The sequence below is a fragment of the Hemitrygon akajei genome, chromosome 2 (assembly GCF_048418815.1).
Source record: "Hemitrygon akajei chromosome 2, sHemAka1.3, whole genome shotgun sequence".
Classification (NCBI taxonomy): domain Eukaryota; kingdom Metazoa; phylum Chordata; class Chondrichthyes; order Myliobatiformes; family Dasyatidae; genus Hemitrygon; species Hemitrygon akajei.
Window position 1 is genome coordinate 30002964 of NC_133125.1, and position 24944 is coordinate 30027907.

A 24944-nucleotide genomic window follows, 5' to 3' on the forward strand; every position below is an offset into this window, starting at 1 on the left:
TAAATTCATAGCAATCTAAAAGCAGTCTTTAATTATATTCTTACTTGTAAACAAATGATCTAGTGCTTTCCCAGCGTATATGACAAATAAACTCTTCTTGGGCTTCCAGCTACATACAGGTATCGATGTTAACTGACACTTCAATGATAAATTCCACCGTCTTCATCAGGGATGATCCCTGGGCATTTCTAGTCAGTGGTATTTATACCCACGTCGTCCGTCCCTCCTGATTAGTTAGCCCTCATCCAATCAGGTTTCCACTGTCCCACCTTGTTCACAATCTTACATGTATGTAGTAGATCACAATTTGCTATTGATGATCAATGTGCAGTATAAATTTGATATGTTTGCCCTCTGTTAATTTTAAATCCAACTGTTAATCACTTTTGCAATTACTTTAATTTCAATGCTTCGTTAAGAACATTTTCCATTCTGAAACATCTTTTTTTACAAATAAATAATATTTTGAAGAAGCAGACTTTCTGGGAAGCTTTGGAAAGGTTAAGTACATGAAGTGAAGAATATTGCACCAAATGTTTAAAAAAACACAGAATATACCCTCCTTTTCTTTGGAGACGAGACTATCGATGCTAGAATTTGGTGCAACAAAAGAAATCTGAGGGGGAAGGGAGAAGGAATTGTCGACTCTGTCTTGATGCAGGATTTCAATCAAAATCCCGCCACTCCACAAATGCTGCTCTATCAGAAAGATGGTAAGATGGTGGCGGGGTTGGGTGCAGAGTTCTCTCGGGGGCGGGGGGGGGGGGGGGGGGGGGAAGGCAACCAAAGGTGTTTTTGTCTTTTTTAAACATTTTTACAATTTTTAAGACAATGCTGGACTTTAAGAACTTTGGGGTGCTGCAGGTTTACCCCATCAGTGAGCTGCTGTTGGTGCAGGAACTGGAACAGCTGGTCTTGCTATGGCTCATGGTGCTGCCTCCTGCAGGAAGACATCGGGGTTGTTGCGTGAAGTGTAACGGGACACTGATACGCAAGGTGCCACAGACCCATTTCTCGTTTGTCGGAGCGGCAGATAGCGGAGGAGCCGTGGCCTTGGTTGTAGCGAGGACCAGGTGTCAAGCTGCAGTCCAGGAGAGGAAAGCCAGAGGCGGCATTGCATGGCGTCCGTGCTCGACTGGAGGCTGGTGATGCTCTCTAGTGCTCAATCAATGAAATAACAAGCTGGATTGCGTGTATGCGCTTGCACGCGTTCATCTGTGGAATGCTGGGAACTGCCATTTCTTGCCAATGGCACCTATGCATTAATTTGCAGCACACATCACTGCAGGACTTGGGCTATATTTATCTATTTTTGCGTGACTGTTAGCTTGCTATCTTGTATGCGCTGTGTACGTTTTGCACCTCGGACCCAAAGTGACTTTGTTTGGCTGCATTCATGTATGGTTGAATGGTAATTAAACGTTAACTTGAACTTGAAAAGCCCATTCTGCCCTTTCCTAAAAGGTGGCACTCAAGACTCTGTTCCTGGTGCAGCCAACTGATGAGGACATCCTGCTAGCAAAAAGGACACTGATAAGGATGCATTGGCTAATACAACATCAGCCCTTGGTTTAATGGATCAAGCCCAGAGAACAACGTCAGTAAAGACTGGATACTACTGATTGCTTTAAGGGCGGTAAAAGAAGCATTACAGTCTCTCCCAGCTTTACATTCAGGTAGGTCACTTATCATGCACCATTAAATTTCTGGGGACCAACATTATAAATGTCCCATATCATCTTTAGCTCAGATATAAAGAGGGAAAATTTTTTGGTATATCACAATAAAAATTTGATCAATGGAAGCAGAAGTGTCAATTGTGCCTTTCATCTGTTACTTCTAAGAGATACCGAGTCCTTTCCTATTAGTCGTCGTCATTGACTTCAACCACAAAAGGTTCTTTGACATCTATCTTGCCACTATTTACTATCACGCAGTCTTGGAGAGGTTGATTATCGCTGTTTGTATCCTGGAGTTCTATCATATGCACCACAGGCTAGAAACATAATAAGAACAAGTGTTAGTAATAGTGTGGGAGATTTATTAAATTTACATTTCAACAGTTGGGTTTACTGCCAGAATTCTAAATGCAATAGCTATGAATCATTTGCTGATCACCAGCAAAGTTCAGCTAGAGGTTACTTTTGCAATCTTGTGAAAAGTAATGAATGTACTGTATATCAGTGGTTTGTGTTATAGATGGCATACACTTAATAAGAACAACAGTTCTTAAACTATGTTATCTATGGTTAGACTATTGTAAGGACCAGCTCTGGTGCTTTTTTTTTTAAAAGGGTCAGCTAACTTAAGTTTTTTTTAAGTAAAACCAAATTTTAATTTTTTAGAATAGTTTTCATTATTGCCCAGTTTTTAAATTTGAAAATACTTAGTTTTCATTAGTACTTTTTTTTCAGACCAAACTATTCTTTGGTACGGGGATTATTTCTACTAATTTGATCAATTATGAAAATAGGATTATTTCAACTCATTAGGTCCTTAGGGATGTGCCAAAAAATACCAGTAGCTCCCTGGATCAGAAACATCTTTTGAAACAAGGATGAAGGTAATCAACTACAACATGAGGGCAAATAATTTGCAGAGCTACAGGGCAAGTGGGGGAATAAATTTCTCTTCAGTAGTTGCTATAGGTTTGCTGGGCTGAGCAATCATCTGCGCTGTAATCATTCTATGAAAAGCCTATGACGTTCAAAATAGTCTTGTTGAATTATTACAGCCCAGATGATCATTCAGCCCATCAAATCTTTTGCTTTCTCAATATATCCAAAATATATACTGCCTACTGCCCGGTTCTTTCTAATTCAATTCCTCTACTGTGATCTTTACAGAAATAATCATAGTTATTAACAAAAGATTAGCACAAAGCTATTCTCTAGAGAACCATATCATTGAAAAGGAAATAGTTACCATTCCAGAAATAACTTTGCCAAACACCACATGTTTTCCATCCAGCCACTTTGGTTTTGTTAATGAAATAAAAAATTGTGAAGTATTCGTATCTGGTCCTGAATTGGCCATGCTAACCCATCCAATTCCGTAGTGTTTCAGCTTGAAGTTCTCATCCGGGAACACCTTTCCATAAATGCTCATTCCTGGAATGTGAAAGAGATGGGTGTTTGGTGCAGGGGCTAATGTACATTAATCTACCTCTGCTTTAATGCAGATGTAGAAACAGTTATCAGGACATCTTTCCAACCACAAGTGCTAAATTTATAGATTATCACTAGATAAATCAAACAAAATGTTAAGCAGATACAGTAGTTGAAATAGATGAAGGAAATTTTTTTTAAAACAGGGTTGATTAAGAATACTACTAATAATTTCATTAAAACACTGGTTGTTCTTGAAGTCCCATAAAGGTACAATTTTAATCATGAAATTCTAGAAACAGTACTTGTACCCTGAAAGGTTAATTCTCGAAATGTGTGAATTCTATGTTTGGGGGGAGTCTGCAAATTTTGAAAATCCCCACATTCACTCTGCCTGCTTTTCCAGGTTAAAGAAAAAGTGGGTGACATCTGCTTTCCTTGGGACCTCCATCGTGCAGTATATGGAGCACAGTGTGAGATAGAGCACAGATCAATGACAACAAAATGTCATGATCCTGTGTTAATGAAGCTTACCTTGGCATTCATGGGCAATGCAATTTAGGCCCATAAGGACACAGAACTCAAGAATTTCTTGGTGAAGCCTCACCTGTGTAGACACAAGCATGGGTCCCTGTAGTTTCTTGGTTTTGAGCTTTCAAATGCCTTATGGGTCTTCTGTGCTTACAGTCTGTCTCCATGCCATGGATCAGAAGAGTGATGTGCCCCATAAATCCCCATGGAACAAAGATTTGATTGCCAAAAAAAAATAGGTTGAAGATGGCAGGAAGACTCAGTCTTATGCGAGCAGTGCACTGAATAAGCAGCAAGGCCACGGAGAATTGTGGCTCACCCTGGCAGACAGTGCAGTCGGTGTGCTCTCCCTTTAAAAATCAGTTTGAGGGGCATAGATTCAGTTTTTTAAAAAGTTGGTTGTTCAGTGAGGCTGAAGATCACTGAAGGAATGAATTTTGAGCATTTTATCACCTCAGGGACATTTATACTGGAAAGATATTTCTAGAGTGCTAAATAGAATCCTATTGAAAACTGAGAGATTAAGTTTCCGTCCAGTCACTAAGTGGCCCTGGAATAGGAAAAGTCTGTTTTGAACAGCATAGCACCTTTTACCTTTGGCACCATGAGAAAGAATTTCTACACTGTTATGTCTTTAGTTCTAAAAATTTCTAAAATAATTCAAACAAAAAAGTTATCAAAAATGACAACTATAATCAGCTGTCTTACCATGAAGTTTCGTTATCGTAAAGCATTACCCCCACAACCAAAGAGGAGACAAACTGAAAACAATTAGCGTCTTTTACTATAAAGTACTAATGATTGAAGAGTTACTACCTCCACTCCCATCTCCTGAAGTAAAATCTCCGCCCTGTATTAAGAAATCCTTGATGACACGGTGAAATCTGCTGCCTTTATAACCATAACCTTTCTGCAAAAATAAAACATGAAATTATTATCGACTCCTTTAATCAGTTTTCTAAATTCAGGTCTTACCCAAGTACATTTAAGGGCGTTTGAATATTTTGGGCAGGAGTTCCCAACTGCGGTCCACAGACCCCTCGGTCAATGGTATAAAAAAGGTGGGGGGGGGGGATGTCACGTGATGACGTAGGATCGAGACGTGGAAATCCAGCTCACCCGTAAAAAACAAATAATCTTCAAGTGAAGAAAAGTTAGTAAATATTTTCTAAAAACTACGTCTAAACTACTCAGGATTTTCCTTAGATATGCCTCCTAAACTGACAAAGAAGAAAACTTCTACTTTGAAGACAGTACAAGCTGGGCCGGCCACCATGAAGAAGCCTCGGACTCAAGTGCATCTCACCTCCGGCGATACAGAACAGGAATCGGAGGCAACATCAACAGTCTCCAAGAAGGAACAACAGGAACTGCGTGTGCGCGCAGTAAAGGGCATGCGCAAACATGAGCAATTTGAACTACAAATCACAGCTACGATTGGAAGTGGAAGTGAATATGAACCCGAGGTGAACTCGGATTCTCTGGAACATACAGATGAAGATGAGGAGGTAAAAGAAGAACAACAGGAAAAGGTTGGAGGTGGAAGATATTCTGGAGACATAAGAGAAGCTTTGGCGCAAATAATGCATGAATTAAAAGAATTAAAAACATTAAAAATAATAAAAGAAGGTATTAAAAATATGAAGACTTTGATAAAATGGTGAAAAAACAGGAGAAAATGGACAAGAAAGTTAAAAAGCTGGAAGAAATAACGGGAGAAACTATTGATAGAGTGAATAAAATGGAAGATAATATTCTTGCCTGGACATCAGAAAGAAAACCACTGTTGGAAAAAATAGACGTGCTTGAAAATTTTAGTAGACAAAATAATATTAAAATTGTTGGTCTTAAAGAAGGGATAAAGGGAGAGGGTCCAATAAATTTTTTTCAAAAATGGATCCCGGAAAATTTGGAAATGGAAGAGGGAACCCAGTTGATTGAAATCGAAAGGGTCCACAGAGCCTTAAGACCAAAACCTCAACAAAACCCACGACCAATCTTAATAAAATGCTTAAGATATCAAGATAAAGATCCTGAAGGCGGCTGCCGAATGTGCCAGAAAGAGAAATGAGCCATTGATGATAGAAGGGAAAGCAGTTCTTTTCTACCCTGATATAAGTTATGACCTTTTGAAGAGAAAGAAGGAATTTAACCCAGCGAAAAAAGTTTTATGGGAAAAGGGTTATAAATTTATATTGCGCCACCTGGCAGCACTGATAATTTTTTTGGATGACGGAAAAAGAAGATTTTTTACTGATCATCGGGATGCAGAGGAGTTTGCACAAGAACTCCCAAATATTCGCTAGACACAGTAAAGATTTAAAAGTGAAACATCAAAGATGAAGACGGGGACACTGAAGTGAGTTGATGGACATTAAGGACAGAAGAATATTTAAATATACTTTTAATTATATGATACAGGGGGAGAAAGGTAAAAATTTGAGAAATATTCATTGAGAGTAGTGATAATATTTTTTCTTCTCTTATATATACTTTTTTCATTTTACGGGGGAGCTGGGGGAACTTCGGATCAATCGCTACTGGATTCACGTGTGTAATCATGGCGTTTGCCATGACCCACACAACGGAGGGGGTTAATGTTGTGTATTTTTTCATTCACAACATTAGTAGGGGGGTTTTTTGTTTTTTTTTCTTTATAATCTATTTTTATTTTATCTTTCTTTCTTTGCCTGGATGATCGGAGGGGAGACACATAGCAACATGAAGAACTTTAAAATAATTCCCCAAGGTACTATGAGAGTTGAAATATTATGTATTATTATAGACTGGAGTAACCCTGTTAAAAATAATGACTAATTTACTGAACTTTTTAAAGTTTTAATGTTAATGGGCTTAATAGAGCGGTGAAAAGAAAAAGAATTTTAACATACATTAAAAAAAATGAAAATAGATATAGCTTTTATACAAGAAACACATCAGAACATCAGAAATTAAAGAGAGATTGGGTCGGAAATGTTATAGCAGCTTCATTTAATTCAAAAGCAAGGGGAGTTGCAATTTTGGTCAACAAAACTTTACCAATTAAAATACAAAATGTATTAATTGATTCTGCGGGCAGATATGTAATTATACATTGTCAAATCTTTTCAGAACTATGGACTCTTACGAATATTTATGCACCAAATGAAAACGATGTAAAATTTATACAAGAGGCTTTTTTGAATTTGGCTGACGCACACGATAAAATATTAATAGGTGGAGACTTTAACTTTTGTCTAGACCCAGTTTTAGATAGGTCAACAAAGGTTGTTACAAAACCAAAAGTAGCAAAATTAACTTTATCATTGATGAAAGATTTAAATTTGATTGATATATGGAGAAGAATTAACCCAAGAGAAAGAGATTATTCATTTTATTCAAATAGACATAAAACTTATTCAAGGATAGATTTTTTCCTACTATCAGCGAATATTCAAGACAGAGTGAAAAATATGGAATATAAAGCAAGAATATTGTCAGATCATTCTCCCTTGATAATGACAATGATAATGATGGATAAGGAGGAATCAATTTACAGATGGAGATTTAATTCAATATTATTAAAGCGTCAAGATTTTTATGATTTTATGAAAAAACAGATTGTTTTTTTTAGATACAAACTCACATTCAGTTGATGATAAATTTATATTATGGGAAGCAATGAAGGCATATTTGAGAGGCCAGATAATAAGTTATACTTCTAAAATTAAGAAGGAATATATGGTAGAAATAGATCAATTGGAAAAAGAGATTACAAAATTAGAAAAAGAATCTCAAAGATATATGACAGAAGAAAAACAAAGACAACTTGTTAATAAGAAGCTACAATATAATACACTTCAGACATACCGAACAGAAAAAGCAATTATGAGAACTAAACAGAGATATTATGAACTAGGTGAAAGATCACACAAGATTCTTGCTTGGCAGTTAAAAACAGACCAGGCTTCCAAAACGATAAATGCAATTAGAACAAGTGTAAATAAAGTTACTTATAAACCTTTAGAAATCAATGAAACTTTTAAAAATTTTTATTCTGAACTGTATCAATCAGAATCACAAAATTATATTGTTGAGATAGAAAGGTTTTTATCATAAATAACTCTCCCAAAATTGAATTTGGAAGAACAGAAGGGATTAGATGTTCCTTTTACATTAAAAGAGGTTGAAGAAGCTCTAGGATCACTTCAGAGTAATAAATCTCCAGGAGAAGATGGTTTTCTGTCTGAATTTTACAAAAAGTTTAAAGATTTATTAATTCCTCCTTTTATGGAGCTAATACACCAAGCGGAAAGAACGCATAAACTTCAAGAATCTTTTTCGACAGCTATTTTAATAGTATTGCCAAAAAAATACAGATCTTTTAAAGCCAACATCATATAGACCTATTTCTTTGTTGAACATGGACTATAAAATAATAGCAAAGATTTTATCTAATAGATTATCTAAATACTTACCAAAATTAATACACATGGACCAAACAGGATTTATTAAAAATAGACAATCGGCAGATATTGTAACTTGGTTACTTAGCATAATTCATTTGGCACAAAGGAGGGAAGAAATGAGTTTAGCAGTTGCTTTGGATGCAGAAAAAGCATTTGATAGATTGGAATGGGATTTTTTATTTAAGGTATTGGAAAAATATGGATTAGGAGTATCTTTTATAAGATGGATTAAAACCTTAAATACTAACCCCAAAGCTAAAGTGGTGACAAATGGCCGAATTTCAACATCATTTTAGTTAACAAGGTCAACTAGACAAGGTTGTCCATTATCACCTGCTTTATTTGTGTTGGCGATAGAACCATTGGCTGAATTAATTAGAACTGACTCAGATATTATGGGTTTCAGAGTTAATCAGGAGGAATATAAGATTAACTTATTTGCTGATGATGTTCTGATTTATCTAACTAACCCATTGCATTCGTTGCGTAAATTATCTTCTAGATTGGAAGAATATGGGAAAATATCAGGGTACAAAATAAATTGGGATAAAAGTGAAATTCTGCCCCTTACTAAAGGAAATTATAGTCAATGTCAATTAATAACTCAATTTAGATGGCCGATAAATGGTATAAAGTATTTAGGTATAAGAGTTGATAATGATATAAAGAATTTATACAAATTAAATTATTTGCCATTATTGAAAAAGATTCAAGAGGATCTTCATAAATGGATGATGTTACCAATAACATTAATAGGTAGAGTCAATGCTGTAAAAATGAATATATTCCCTAGATTACAATATTTATTTCAAACACTACCAATACAATTACCGCAGAAATTTTTTCAAGAGTTAAATAAATGTGTGAGGAAATTCCTTTGGAAAGGTAAGATGTCAAGAATATCGTTGGAAAAATTGACATGAAAATTTGACCTAGGAGGGTTACAATTACCAAATTTTAAGAATTATTACAAAGCAAATCAACTTAGATTTATTGCATCTTTTTTTGATGAAGATAAACCAGCATGGATTAGAATAGAATTAGACAAAATAAGAGAAAATATACCAGAAGATTTTATATATAAATGGGAATCTAAATGGATACGAGAAAAGAAAGAATCTCCTATACTAAAACATTTGATTGATTTATGGAATAAGATAAATGTTGATGATGAGATAAAGAAACCTTTATTAGCAAAGAGACCTTTAATTCAAAATAAACTTATCCCTTTTACAATGGATAATCAACTTTTATATAACTGGTTTCACAAAGGGATTAGATATATAGGAGACTGTTTTGAAGGAGGTATATTAATGTCATTTGACCAATTAAAGAATAAATATAAAATATCAAATAACACTCTTTTCTGTTATTTCCAATTAAGGGCTTATTTAAGAGATAAACTGGGTCAAACAATGTTATTGCCAAAACCTAATGAAATAGAAACTTTAATTCATAAAGGAAAAATTATTTCTGGTATGTATAATTTGATTCAAAAACAGGCAATTAAACAAGGAATTCATAAGTCAAGACAAAAATGGGAAACTGATCTGAAAACTAAAATTGATGAAACAAGTTGGTCAAGATTATGTCTTGTCCGTATGACAAATACAATAAATGTTCGACTAAGATTAGTACAATATAACTTTTTACATCAAATATATATTACACCACAAAAAATAAATAGATTAAACTCAAATTTATCTGATCAATGTTTTAGATGTAATCAAGAAATTGGTACTGTTTTTACACTCTACTTGGTCTTGTTTTAAAATTCAACCTTTTTGGACAAATTTAAGAGTTTTACTGGAACAAATTATTGGAATACAACTTCCACATAATCCAACATTATTTTTCTAGGCAATATTGAAGGGATAAAATCAAAATCCAAATTGAATAAATATCAGAAAGAATTCATAATAATTGCATTGGCAGTAGCCAAAAAGGCTATTGCAGTTACTTGGAAATCGGATTCATACTTAAGTATAGATCGTTGGAAGAATGAAATTTTTAGCTGCATTCCACTTGAAAAAATTACTTATAATTTAAAAGATAAATATGAAATATTTCTGAAAATTTGGCGCCCTTATTTACAAAAAATAGGATTAAATATATAGGTGCTCCAAAGATAAAATTATTGGTTATCTGGGGAAAGAAATAAATATACATATTAAAGCTATTATGAACTCCATGGAGCATGTGGGGATCTTCCGATATCCAGGCATTCTTTCTTTCTTTCTTTTTTCTTCTCTTTTTTTTTCTATAGGGATATGTTGGGGGGGAGGGATTAAGGGGAGGGGGGAAGGGTTGATAATTTTTTTTCTTTCTGTAACCTATTTGAAAATTCAATTAAATTTTTTTTGTAAAAGGTGGTGAACTCTTGATTTAGTGTCCAAAATTTTAACTAAGAGCTTCAATAAATACTGTATAATACAAGAATAAAAAAACATTCTTTGTATTTACTGCTTACTATATACAGTATACTTTTTCTTTACAATTAAAATTCCATGGAAAATTAATACATATAGCTAAATGCAATCGGTTGCCAATTGTCAGAAAAATATAATGAACAAATACAAAACCATTATCTAAATTTCTCCCTGACAGAAAATAACATGGAACCTGAAGTCAAGAATTACATTTGGGGAAATAAAGAAAAATAAACTTTTTTTAAAAACCTGGATTATGTTTCCTGAGTGATCAGTCCCATGTGCTCTTTCAAATAGATATGAAATGTCTCGTGGCGTAACTCCAAGATGATCAGAGAAATTCTCTCAAATCAGTGCCATGAGTGAGCATCAGGAAGAATGGATCATCCAGTCATTTGTCTCCTTGCTGTTAGCAAGGTTTTGCTATATGGAAATTAAGCCCAGTGTTTCTCTGCATTAAAACGGGTTCAAATGACAGGTGGTGTAGAAGTGCACTGAACAAAGGAGTGTAAGACCGTGCCATACTAACAAACATGAATGAGAAGATTGGTAGCTTTGACTGGCTGCTTGTTTGTAGGGTTATTTGCCGAGCCTGGAGGTTAGGCTGCATGGTTTTGTCACTAGTCAAGTTGACATCATCGGTGTGAATTGCGCACTGATGTCGCCTCACCTGGTGACGAAACATTTGCAACTGAAACTCCAGGTTCTACAAACAACAACATTAACAACCACCTCTGGAATGTTACTAACCTTAAACGTATAAAAATTTAATTTTCACTTTTATGAAAATAGCTGGTGTGCTGAAGCTGATAAAATGTGCAAAGTCTTTAATCGTCCTTCTGTATTAAATGGTTTTCTAAAACAGACACAAACAAATCTTCAATTACTGCAAATTGTACCAAATGAACCACATGATATCCAAATTAGAGCCAGGTATTTGATTTATAGCATATGTGGCAAATTCTAAAAAAATTGTATTAATAGCAGAACTTCTTGGCAATTAACACAAATTTATCAGTTTTAGGTGTTAAACAATTAAAGTAAATTATTTTTGTATGTTCCTGAAAACATATGCAGATGGTCAGGATGAAAGGAGATGGAAAAATGGAATATATAAACATGGGGAGGTCTCAAGCACATTAGTTAGCACGTCATTTAACAAGTCCTGAAGTTAAAAAAAATCATGATAAAAGGTTACTTCCTCATAATGGAAGTTATGTTATGAAGTGGAACAGAATGGAAGAATAAAAATAAGTATCAAATAGTGTTAGGACACAAATTTTCTCAATTTCTTACAGTTTCTTCGACAGTCTCAGCTATGCCATTATGAGATTAACGGTGAGAAGGCTTGGTATGTTATCACAGAGAGGGAATGAGGAACAACATCCCAATCATCCCACCATATTTTCTTGCGCATTGTTGTAACATGGGAGAGCGCCCTGTTCTCAGGTGGGATTTTATGTTCTATGAGAAATACATCAAAATCAGTACATACAGTTCAAATAATGAAAAAATATTTCAGAAGCATAAAGCAATAATTGACTGCAACCTATATCCTCTTTTAGAAATCTAAAGCTAGGTTAGTTTAATTGCAACCCTCTATAAAACTTTAGGCTTCAGTTTGAAAACAACTGTGATAATCATGGTTATTTCCTAATACTTCAGGGTGTCCATGAGATCACCTCAAGGTCCTAGATGCAGCTCCCATATTGAGCCAGAACTGCCCAGAGCCTTACTGTCACCACCCCCTTCCCCCCCCCCCCCCACACACACACACACACACACACACTGCAGCTGCTCTGACATTTTGTGGCCACAGTCCTCTTGACCTTCGGACTTAATTTCAGCAACCACACTGCAAAAACGCAGGAGGCTCTAAGTGCTGAGTCCGTGTCTTAGACAGGCACGAAGCAATGCATCCTTAGACTCTGTTCAGGATGGGAAACAATTGAGAAATCATTTTTAAAAATAATTTGACTTTTGCTGATTGAATAAAAGACTAATATCCAATCAAACATAGACAACTGAAGCAAAAAACAAACAAACTTTCCATCTTAATTAACATTCCACTATGGCTGACTCAAATATGAGGGGTTAAATATGAAATCAATCCTGCTCCTGTAAATCTCAGAATTTACAGAATATTCCTGAACTCAAGGGCAATGCAAGGGGACAGAAATTCCCAATATCAGTGCTGTATCATGGAAGTGTGCAACAAGGTAGTATAAATACTGATTCTCACCTACTGGCTAGCCATCAATTTGCCCTAAGCCCAATGATTTTGCCACATCTTCCACAATATAATAGTACAAGAAGATGTACTGAAGAAAGTTTCCTTCCTGTTAACCAATTAACTTTTGAATTATATTGTACAATGGTACAACAGACTTTACAATATTAAAGTTATCTTCACTTATTGCACAAACCTACACTAATAAAATCAAATCCTTTGGCACTTTAAGAAGTATCATATTTTATACACAAAATCATGCAATATTACCAAGGCAAAAAACAAACCAGAAATGAAGACTATCAGAGAATATGATGCACAAAATAGGAAAAGTGACAAATATTACAGAAATAACTTGTAGTTTGTTTAATAAATTATGGTTATGATTTAAGGTAGCATTCTCTTACCTGTCCTGTTGCTAGAGTGATAAAGTTTTCCACAGTCTTTGGAACAACTTTACCAAATAAACCAATGACAATCCTTCCCACATCCTTGCCACCAATTTGAATATCGAAGAATACCTAAAAATCATACAAAATCTTCATCAGTCTTACATTATAAATAAATATGGCCTGAATTACAACATTTCAATTGCATGAAGTTTTGATCAAAAGCTATTTTGCTTGAATACATGTTAAATCATTTTAAATATACCAGCACAAATTACTTTATACCGATATCCATAACAATTAAAAACCAAGATTTTTACAAAACATATACATCAAGATCTATGGTTTGTGATGATCTCTTTCTACCATAGAGGTCAGGAAAACAGTGGGGGATACACTTTATGAATTTTTCTTGCTTCAAGTAAAACCCAGGTCAATGGTACCCTCAAATTTCACCTTATCAAAGAAAATACCAGGTTAGGGAGCAAGTCATGGATTATCCTATCATTAAAGCAAAGGAATTTTATCCCAAACACGAGGAAATCTGCAGATGCTGGAAATTCGAGCAACACACACAAAATGCTGGTGGAATGCAGCAGGCCAGGCAGCATCTATAGGAAGAAGTACAGTTGATGTTTCGGACCGAGACCCTTCGTCAGGACTAACTGAAAAGATAGTAAGAGATATGAAAGTGGGAGGGAGGGGGAAATCCGAAATGATAGGAGAAAACAGGAGGGGGAGGGACAAAGCTAAGAACTGTAAAGTTGATTGGCAAAAGGGATACAGACCTGGAGAAGGGAAAGGATCATGGGACAGGAGGCCTAGGGAGAAAGAAAAGGGGAGGGGAGCACCAAAGGGAAATGGAGAACAGGCAAGGAGTGATTGTGAGAGGGGCGGGGGGGGGGGAATAAATAAATAAGGGATGGGGTAAGAAGGGGAGGAGGGGCATTAAAGGAAGTTATGGAAATCAATGTGTCCCCAGTGGCCACACATTTTAACTCCACATCCCATTCCCATTCTGATCTGATATGTCTATCCATGGCCTCCTCTACTGTCAAGATGAAGCCACACTCAGGTTGGAGGAACACCACCTTACATTCCCTCTAGGTAGCCTCCAACCTGATGGCATGAACACTGATTTCTCTAACTTGCGTTAATGCCCCTCCTCCCCTTCTTACCCCATCCCTTATTTATTTATTATTCCCCCCCCCCCCACTTTTTTTCTCACTCTGCTCCTCTCACAATCACTCCTTGCCTGTTCTCCATTTCCCTCTGGTGCTCCCCTCCCCTTTTCTTTCTCCCCAGGCCTCCCGTCCTGTGATCCTTCCCCTTCTCCAGCTGTGTATCCCTTTCGCCAATCAACTTTCCAGCTCTTAGCTTTATCCCTCCCCCTCCTGTCTTATCATTTCTGATTTCCCCCTCCCACTTTCATATCTCTTACTATCTTTTCTTTCAGTTAGTCCCGACGAAAGGTCTCGGTCCGAAACGTCGATTGTACTTCTCCCTATAGATGCTGCCTGGCCTGCTGCATTCCACCAGCATTTTGTGTGTGTTGCTGGAATTTCATCCCAGTCCACCTTCTATGTAACTCCGTGTTTCAAATACTTTTGGTTATACTCATGTCTTTGATTAGTCAGTGTTTTAATCTACTGTTGTGCTTTACTAATTTTCTGCTGAACATCCTTGTTGATTAATCATTTAAATTCTGGAAAGTCTTGTGGATTACAATAAAGTTTGAGACTAGAATATCAAAATTCCAAACAAATTATTAATTGAATAACTATAAGTTTTTCCCCCACAGATTTCAATGATACGGGTAGATGCATTAGATCATAAATGATATTCAATATATTCTCCCTAGCCTGTTGGTAACCTTTCCAGCTTCCTTTAACAACCTCTTCATGGTATGACCATGAATATATTATAACAAATTAACTCTGCGCTGTTGACCCTGACTTACTTTTTTAAATTATTACTTTTGATGTCTGCTATGCTCTATCTCCAAAACCACTCTTTCCTCCCTCCCCAGTACCGTATCATTCCTTCCTTCCCCACTCCTTCAACTAGCCTCATACTAAATCAAACTCAGGATCTTCTGCTACCTCTCCCAACTGTCATCAGCTTCATACTTCATTCCTCTATCAGTAGTAATTTCAAAATGTTGTAAAACTCTGCTCCTTTTCCTTCACCCACCATGTCACTCCTGTGTAGATTGCAATTTAAAGCAAATGCAAAAAATGATAGCGCATAGATCGATGCACAAAATCATTGACAGACAATTTGGTTTAGATGCCTGCATGGGACTCCCATCTCCCCCGTTACTGTGGCAGAATGCCAGAGAAACCGTAGACAGCGGCTGTACCATTTCTTTAGTATTTCTCCTACACTTCTGTCAAGTTTACTGCAGAGAATTTTAAACATCAACTTCTGCAAACCTGCAATAAACTGCCTTCAAGTATATAAAAAAAGGATCCTGTGTAACTGAAGCCAAGCCTATGATGAACAGCTCTCAAAAGAATATTCTGATGCAATCTTTACTCTGTATTAACATGTTAATCAAATACAAAATGGTAGATTATTTTAAGAAATATTTCATTATAATTTTCTAGCAATGGTAGTAAAATAAGTCAGCATATTCCTGTCTGAGCTAAAATAATGAATTGGAACACGTTACAGAACTCCAAACAAGAGAAAATCTGCAGATGCTGGAAATCCAAATCAACACACACAAAATGCGGGAGGAATTCAGTGGGCCAGGCAGCACCTACGGAAAATAGTAGCAGTCGACATTTCGGGCCAAAACCCTTCTGAATCATCGACTGCTTACTCTTTTCCATAAATACTGCCTGGCCTGTTGAGTTCCTTGGGATTTTGAGTGTGCTTCCATGTAATGGAGCTCTTTGTTATTGCTCTCTGAAGCAAAATATAGATTCTAAAGGTAGGAACCTTAGACCATGTTCCAGGATTCAATAAAAAGTAAGCATAACTGAAAAATCTGGGCTCTTCATGAGAGGACAACAAAACACGTGGTTTTCATTTTGTATATTAGTGTGTTTGATTTACCAAATCCTATTTGGTAAGACATTTTTTTTTGCCAGAGATTTGCAATGTAGCAAACATTTTCAATATATAACTGATTGCTGTTTTGGTGATTTCTCAACATCCACACAATGGCAGGCCACACATGGCAAACAGGCTTCCATACTGCCATGACGCTTGCCTCAGTGTTATTTTAAGGGATCTCACTGGGCAGGGCACACCATAAACCCTTTTCACAAAGATCCAAATTTACCCACCCTCTTTCCCTGAGGTTATTCAACCATCTACCATCCATTCCAAAGTCCTCACCACCAACAAATTAACACACAATCGAATGTAACAAACTTCTGTTAGCCCCTGATACAGTACTGTGTAAAAATCTTAAGGGTGTGTGTGTATATGTACAGTCACCCCTCCTTATCCGGGGGGGGGGGGTTGGTTCCGGGACCCCCCCCCCCCCCCCCGCGGATACCAAAAAACGCGGATGCTCAAGTCGGTGGACTTTAGGACCCGATGGAGTACCGGACCTTATTTAACCTGTCTCAGTGCGGTGGACTTTAGGACCCGGTGGAGCTCGAGACCCGCCGCCCGCAGTGTTTCTGTTCCAGAGAACGATCACGATTGAAAATAAGGTGGAAATAATAAAGTGATCGGAAAGAGGTAAAACGCCGTCAGTCATTGGAAAAGCGTTAAGCTACAATCGGTCAACGATCGGAACTATTTTAAAGGATAAAGTGAGAATAATGCAGCATGTGAAGGCCCTGCCCTAATGAAAGCTACAATTATTACTAAGCAACGGTGTGGTTTAATTATTGAAATAGATACATTTCTTAAGTGTTTTATATGCATAGAAAGGTAAAATATATACTATACACTAAGACAAACGTTTGACTAACTGACGCTAAATAATACCAGATGTACCTGTTCCGACTTAGAGAACTTCCGGTTTTTTTCCGATTCCCGATCCCCGACCCACGGTAATCTACGCACATCCTCCCGTATACTTTAAATCATCTCTAGATTACTTATAATACCTAATACAATGTAAATGCTATGTAAATAGTTGTTGTACTGTATTGTTTAGGGAATAATGTCAAGAAAAAAAGTCTGTACATGCTCGAACAACGAGTGCTGGAGAGAGAACTTTCGGGTTTTCCCGATCCGTGGTTGGTTGAATTCACGCAAGCGGAACCCGCGGATAAGGAGGGCCGAATGTATGTATATATAACTTCTGCACAGTACTGTACTTGTCAATGTGGAGTGGAGAGTGAGTTTGTAACTCTGGTGGGAGCAAAGGATGTTAGGAATGGTGAAGGTGGAGCTCCGCTGGAAGGGTATTGGATCGGTAGCGGAGGAGGTGTTCCAGGGGGTGGGGTGCAGGTGCAGGCACACCAGCCCAGAAACATCAAGCAGGGTAATTTTATTCCAAATAATTGGTTCATTACAGAATGTCTCTCTGGTGCTTCTTGCTCCCTTCCCCTTTTCCCAATTATAATTCCCCTCTCAATGCCTCCTTCCCACACCAGGCTCTGAGACAGCAGCCGAGGACATTTGATTCCCAACAACTGGTTTATTGATCATTACAGAATGTCTCTCTGGTGTTTTCTGCTCCCTCGCCTCTCCCTTCCTCTTTTCCCAACCATGATTCCCCTCTCCCTGCCCCCTTTCCAATCTCAGTCCACTATACAGACCTGTATCAGAATCAGATTTATCATCACTCACATTTGTCACTGAAATTTGTTTTTTTATGTGTGGTTGCAGTGTAGTACAATGCATAAAGTTACTACAGTACTATGCAAAAGTTAGCTATATGTGTGCCCAGGACTTTTGCACAGTACTGTAGATCGGGACCAACCAGCAAAATTCATGTCTAATTACTTGCCTATTTCTCCAATTTGCTTCTCATTGCCAATTTATGAGACCCATGCTCTAACTTCTGACCACATTTACTAATTCCACCTGTGACTACAACCCTCCCACAAGTCCTGATGCAGGATCTTGGCCAGAAACATAACAATATGCTTCCCTGTTTGGCCCACCGAGCTCCTTCAGCAATTTTTTGCTCCAGATTCCAACGTCTGCAATAACCGCATAATTATAATTAAGATTTTACTCAATTTATGGGGGGAAAAATGCAAATTTTAGAAAAATTCTGAAATTAACTAAAGAAATTGCACCTTGTGTCAATCAATTTAGTTTATCAGGACCAAAAGGTTTACTCAAAGCCGTTAATAAGTCATCCCAAAGCACTATAGCACCAATAAAACATGACGCCAGTTTAGGTGACTGGGAGGTGAACAACCATCAAACCATCGAAAGGTTTTGTTTTTAAAAAAATTCTTAAAAGAAGAAAACAATGTAGCACCTAGGCCGGAGATCTACAACTTGTGCCTTTGGTAACTTATGGCCCGGTCCCAAATGAAAATTAAAACTCAGTATTTTATTATGTTCACTTTCTCACTTAAAATATAATGCATATTTAGCTGAAGTTAACATAAATTGGCTCATCATGCTACTAACACTTGCCAGGCTGTAAAAGTTGCAGAGTGTATCACTGACGGCTACTTGGTTTTCTTTTCTGACCACACCGTCATACCACATCGGTCTTTAAGTTTTACAAGTACGTCCCAGTACTACCCAAATTCAACTCGTGCCTTTCAGCACGATGTAAAGTCGAATCACTATGGTATACCGATGCTGACTGGAGGACTTTTGCAGGGCTAGTGTTTCATAGGACCGATCAGCCGTCAATCTGACCAACAGTTAATGGGCATAGCGAGAGACCCTACCCTCTCCGTGCCTACGCCGCGTCGGGCCATTCGCTCACCAACACGATTTGCACCCACCTTGGCTGTTACCTTCGGACCTCGCTTCGCCGCTGTTAAGCCTCTGCTTCTACCCAGAAGAAGCAGGGCGAGGAAAAGCAAAACCAACTGCGATTTCATCCTGTTGGAAGTAAACTTTAGCCTGGCTCGCACATCGTCGCTGACCAACACACGCAGGGAACGTGGCTCCACCTCCGGTTGGGAGAAGCCAACCGCAGCAGCGACGTGTGGAAAAGAGCGTCCTGCTCTTTCCGGGACTGTTGGGTACAGTGAGCGGAAAAAATCCACCTTCAAATCACGCACCTATTTAATTTTTTCCCCAATATCCGTACTTTCTCCTTCAAACACCACAGACAGAGGGAAGTTCAAAGTATTTCCCTGCTTTATCTGTTTCTCTTTTTCCAAAGAATCCACTCATCTTCTGTGGAAGTGTTCTTTTATCACGGGGACAATTTGACGGTAATAATATTGCACCCAGTCTGCTAATTACAAACTAAATTATTACCACGGACACAATAGAAAAAAATGTTATTGCAACTTCGCTTTATAATGACCATATAATATGATAGTGGAAGATGTTATATTAAATTAGCAAAGAAGACATCAGTCCGCTGGGCCAAAGATCACTTCACTCGGTACTGCCGGGGCTGCGCAGGGTCGTCATGAATGCGTATGCATTGTGTTTAGATGTATTCAGAGAATCTAATAGTACCTTTTTTTGTTTTGAAAGCGGTGGTCGAACCAAATATCCCAATCACCAGGGGGACGGAAATCTTGAATATAGAAATGAAACGGAAGTGTATTCTGAAACTCCAAACTGACATATACTGTACGTACGTGACTGCGTTCATGTTCTCGATTGCAGTCTTCTACAACAATTTAGTAGAGTTAAATTCGCTTTAGATTTTTTTTTTATCGTTCCTGGCACCCTTACGTACTTGGGTAGTAAATCGTCATTTCGGGCAACTGAACCGTAATCGTCAATAATAACTTAAATTTATGGGTCTTGAAGGTAGTAAAAGGCCCCACCAAAATAACTGGTTAATTTTAAACAAAGAGCACACTGAGTAAATCATAGACTTTATATCATTCAAGTTCTTAGCTGTCTTTCCAAGTCATTTGGAACATAAACGTGCCGTATAATATTCAGATCTTTTTTAGAAATATACTGTAATATAAAATTTAGATTCAATGCAATTGTTGAAATGCCTTATTGGAAGTACTGAAGCAACAAATCGCTGGCAGTTACATTTATAGTTTTGTATTCTAAATGTTTGATTATTAGAATTTCCATTGGCATTCCCAGAACTACGGCCATATCTTCCCTTCCAAAGATCACCGAGAATATCGGCCGACCTACTGCCGAAGTTGCTGAGGGAAACCAGAAGAATTTTAGCGAGCATTTTCCTTGGGGGATAAAACATCCATCATTGTATCGGAATTTTAATGAGTATTAATGATACCAGATGAAGATAATAGATAGGTAGCAGGTAACGACGCGTGTTTTGAGGAAATAAGGAACAGATTAATAATCTATTAATATGATATTCAGAAAATTATGCTGAAAAATGTGTGCGTATTGTATGCTGTAAATTGTTATTAACTGAAATAAAATACTCTTCACTTTCCTTTGCCAGCGCCACTTTTATGGAGCTCTGTCTATTCTACATACACATGCCGTTACAGATTACCTTTCCTCCAGCCTTTCGGGTTCTTTCAGCGAACTGGCATTCTGGTGCGTAAAACAGAAGTGTTAATGCATAATTAGATACAAGCCTATGAGTATTAGCTGTTAATCATCAGTTCTAATCAGCTTATGACATTAATCTATCGATGCAGATAGGTTGACTACCGGCATTATTATTTGAAATAAAACAGAAATTGTAAGGTGCAATATAGTTATTGAGAGTGAGTGTGACGCAATGTGATGAAGGCACTTTTTAAACTATTCTATCAGCATTTTTTGCACTTTGCATTGGTCCACTTGTGGATCATATTTAGTTATGTCGTCAAGCCACAAAATTATTCCCGACTGACTGAAAACTTCCCTATTTCACAATAGTGATCAAATGCAAATTAAATTGACCTCAGCCATCTGGGCAATTTAAAATAAATTTCAAATGTATTCATCCATTTCCTTGCCTTTCTGTATTTCTGTAAGATCTCCTTCCAGATAAGCTAGGAATTTTTAGATGATCCCACTCATATGATGGTATTTCAGTTAAGTTTGGAAGTCATGGGAAAACGGCATTAGTACAACTTGGTGATGGTTCAGTGGGGGGGGGGGGGGGCTGTGCAAGATTCTGTTGTTAAGTCCTTGTTTTTTGTACTACACTAACACAATATTTTACAGAGAAAAAAGATTAAACATGATTGCTATGATGTCTATCTGTTTCTACTTATTTAGTTTAACTTTCTTGACTTTGTTTGGTTGCTGCTGTGGAGCTAATGAGCATGATAATGGAAAGCTCCTAGTTCTCTCTAGTGTTCCGGGAGATTACAAAATCAAACATGTCAGCTGTTTTAATTCTTTGAAAATCACTTTGCATTTATCTGTTTTAAATTTAACATCATTAATTGTATTTGTAATTCTTTGACCCAATCAAATATTTTGACAATTTTGTTCCAAAGTTTTTCACCTGTTTCTTTCAGCTGTAAAAGTGAAATAAAACTGCAAATTCTTGAAATCTGAAATAATCATAAACTGCTGGAGATTCTCAACAGGTCAGACAGTATCTGTGGAGAGAGAAATAAGGTTAACACTTCAGGTCAATGGACTCTCTGTTCGTGATTTACCTGAATCATAATTTCATTTCTCTTCCAATTCTAGTTTGAAACCATTTCCATATTTGCTGGATTTATATCAGTATTGAGATTTAAAAGAACATACATTGATATAATGTAGAAAAAGTACTAGGCCCAATAATGAGCCTTGGAAACCACATTCTGTTGACATGAAACTTTTTTTTAAATGTCAGTCAATCCATGCCCAAGATTTACACAAAATTCTCAAAGTTTTCAGCTTTGTAAAATGTTATTTAACCTTTGTAGAAGTCTGTCTACTCCCATTTCATGGATTTCCACAGAACTTTAGGGTTGTAATTTTCTCATCAGATTGGTTGGATGAGCTACTGTCCTCCTGACTCTGTGTTAATGCATGCTTACTACATTAAAATTCAACAGACTATCCACCTGTCTACTTCTGTTTCCATTATTTCACTAGAATTGAAATGAAACTAATATGGTGTGTCTGATTTTTCATCCTTTCTTAGTATGGACAAATGGACTTCTCTGTGATCAAACTCTAGTTTCCAGTGATTCCTTCTAATTTCCAGCTGCTCATACATTTCCTCTCCAAACCATTCCTCGTTACTTTAATATGTATTTTAACATCCATCTGGAGGAGAGGACTTGGTTTGAGAGATTTCAATAATCTATAACTCCCAATTTTTGTCTCAACTTAATTGGTTGCATTCTGATTGTCCATGCTTGCAGAGGGCATGGTGCTCACATCAGTATCTGCACACTTTATTTAGATACTTCCATGGTAACTGGAGATGTTATCTCAATTTATGCCACTTAAGAAATTCATTAATACATTAAATATTAATGTTTGCTTGTAACACGTTTCACCCATTGGTTAATGTTTTGCTACTCGTTTTGCATTTTTCATGGCTTCTCAACCTCCATAATTTTGGAGATGCTAGTCAATATATGATTATTATCATCTTTGGGAATTGGAAGAGTTTGAAACCCTATAGAGAAGTCCCATTGGACGAAATGAAAATGCATTTAACATGGTCTATTACAAAATAACTGGGACACTGTTATCCGGTGGCAGACAATAATCTGATATTTGAGCCAAATACACCTACAATGTTCTGGATCATTCTTTTTTATTGAATCCAACTTCCAACCTACTCTCATTCCAAAACCTGATCCTGGCTTCCTGGGCCATGTTCGTTTTTTCCCTGCGTGCAATGTATTAATAGTCAGATGGGTACAAAATCTTTAGTTCCAGCACATTCTTCTCCAAATAGTGGAAATCTTTACATTTTCCTCCTTTCTTCAGTCTAAAAAACTTCGGGCAAAGTTGCAACACATATGATACTGAAGGAACTAAACAATTTTGCGTGCTGCGTGAGATTAAAGCGTATCCAGTCTTCAGTTGCTAGCTGCTTAACTTAACAAGTTTTACTTTATTTGCGCGATGCTATCTTGTCACCACCACTTTGGCTTTCCGATATAACTTGAGGAAAATACAACTCGTTGGAATGAAAAATCGCCAGTAGCACAATAATAACACGCAATGATCCCAATAAGGTGAATGGAATTACTGGGAGAATGTGGTATTTGTAAATGTAATTTGTATCTATTCCATCTGCGGTCAGTAATGTGAGATAGATTATCAGCTAGAGGGAGAATGACCATACTCAGGCACGTTTAGATGCAAGTTCAACATAAATTTATTCGCAACGTAGACATATTTAATCTAGAGTGCGAGTGTGTGTGTGTCCCTGATGCTGCTTTCCTGCAACAACGCTTTGTGTAGATGCTCAGTGGTTTGTGATGGACTGGGCCATATCCATTACTCTTTGTCGGAGTTTCATTCAAGGCCATTGGTGTTTCCATACAAGGCTGTGACGCAGCCAGTCAATATACTCTCCACTTTGTCAGAGTTTATATACTATAGATCTTTGTCAGAGTTTTAGTTGTTGTGCCGAATCTACGCAAACTGTTAGGAAGTGGAGCCTTCTTGGTAATTGTTGGGCTAAGGACAGATCTTCCGAAATACGTAACACCGAGGAACTTAAAGTGTCTGACCCTCTCCACCTCTGATCCTCCGATGAGGACTACCTCATGGACCTCTGGTTTCCTCCTCCCTGAGCCAATAATTAGCTCCCTGGTCTTGCTGGCATTGAGTGAGAGGTTGTTGTCGCAGCACCACTCAGTCATTTTTTAAAAAATATAACCGCTTCCCTTTCGCCGACGGTTAAATTGTGCGAAGTTGATTTTCTCCTCTGATTTCGCTGTACCACGGTGTCATTGGCAAATTTCTTAGCGCAAGTTCCACTGACTTCACATCCTGTTGATGCTCTTAATAACGGAGCATGCTGTATTCCACCACGCGTATTCACTTCATGCGTTTAGGCTTTAAAATTAAATTAAACATTAAAATTCTGCATTTAATGCATTATTTTCCACAGAATAAATAATACATCGTGATACGGGAGAATCGTGTAAATCGTTGGAGTGAATATTTCCTGCATAGTGGGGAATACACTCATTCCGCAACCATCACAGCACCCCAACACCCACTCCCCCCCCCCCCCACCCCAGCCAACCCCAGTCACAGCACCACAAGCACGGCAAATGACATTTCAAGTCAAGTAACTATTTACCAGTATCCTATTTACAGTTATCCTAGAAAACAACGCGTGAGGTCGATAAGCAACATTTTCTGCTCATAATCAATGTAGTATCTGATCGAATTCTAGATTGACTTCTTATGAACCAGAAATTATATTTAAAAAGTTACAGATACTGTCGCTCTCCCTTGAATGATTTGTGATTGTGGGTCAATTAAATCCCGTCAATGTTTGAACCGCCTGCCCAAATCTTAATTGGTCTCTAACTTTGTTAATTTCTCCCAGCTTTGTGATAGAATAGAATGGCGATAAAAAAAAAGATAGCTTTAATATCAAAAGTCTTTACATCCAATTAAAATATAGCCATTCTCTTTTAAAAACTTCAGGTGTCATCAGCCAGTGAAGCATTAAGGCGTTTCGAATTACCGCGCGTTCTCTCTGTGTGTCGGCTGACCCCTGACTCCAGCAATATGGCTCTATTTCCTAAAACTGACTACTTATAGCGTATTTGTAGAATAATTCCGTCCCTCCAACGTTAGTACTGAACACAGGATTGTAATTAGACCCATTTACCTCC

The 24944-nt window shown here is 37.3% G+C and overlaps 1 protein-coding gene across 1 annotated transcript; it reads right to left on the minus strand.

The window, feature by feature from the left end:
* LOC140740317 (peptidyl-prolyl cis-trans isomerase C-like) lies at nucleotides 1–19208 on the minus strand. The gene is made up of 5 exons (XM_073069473.1): nucleotides 19020–19208; nucleotides 13153–13266; nucleotides 4455–4548; nucleotides 2926–3110; nucleotides 1–1996 (listed from the first exon to the last, which is right to left on the minus strand). The coding sequence occupies exons 1-5, from the start codon at nucleotides 19116–19118 to the stop codon at nucleotides 1865–1867; spliced, it is 624 nt and encodes a 207-aa protein (XP_072925574.1). The 5' UTR covers nucleotides 19119–19208; the 3' UTR covers nucleotides 1–1864.
* Nucleotides 19209–24944: the final 5736 nt, after the last annotated feature.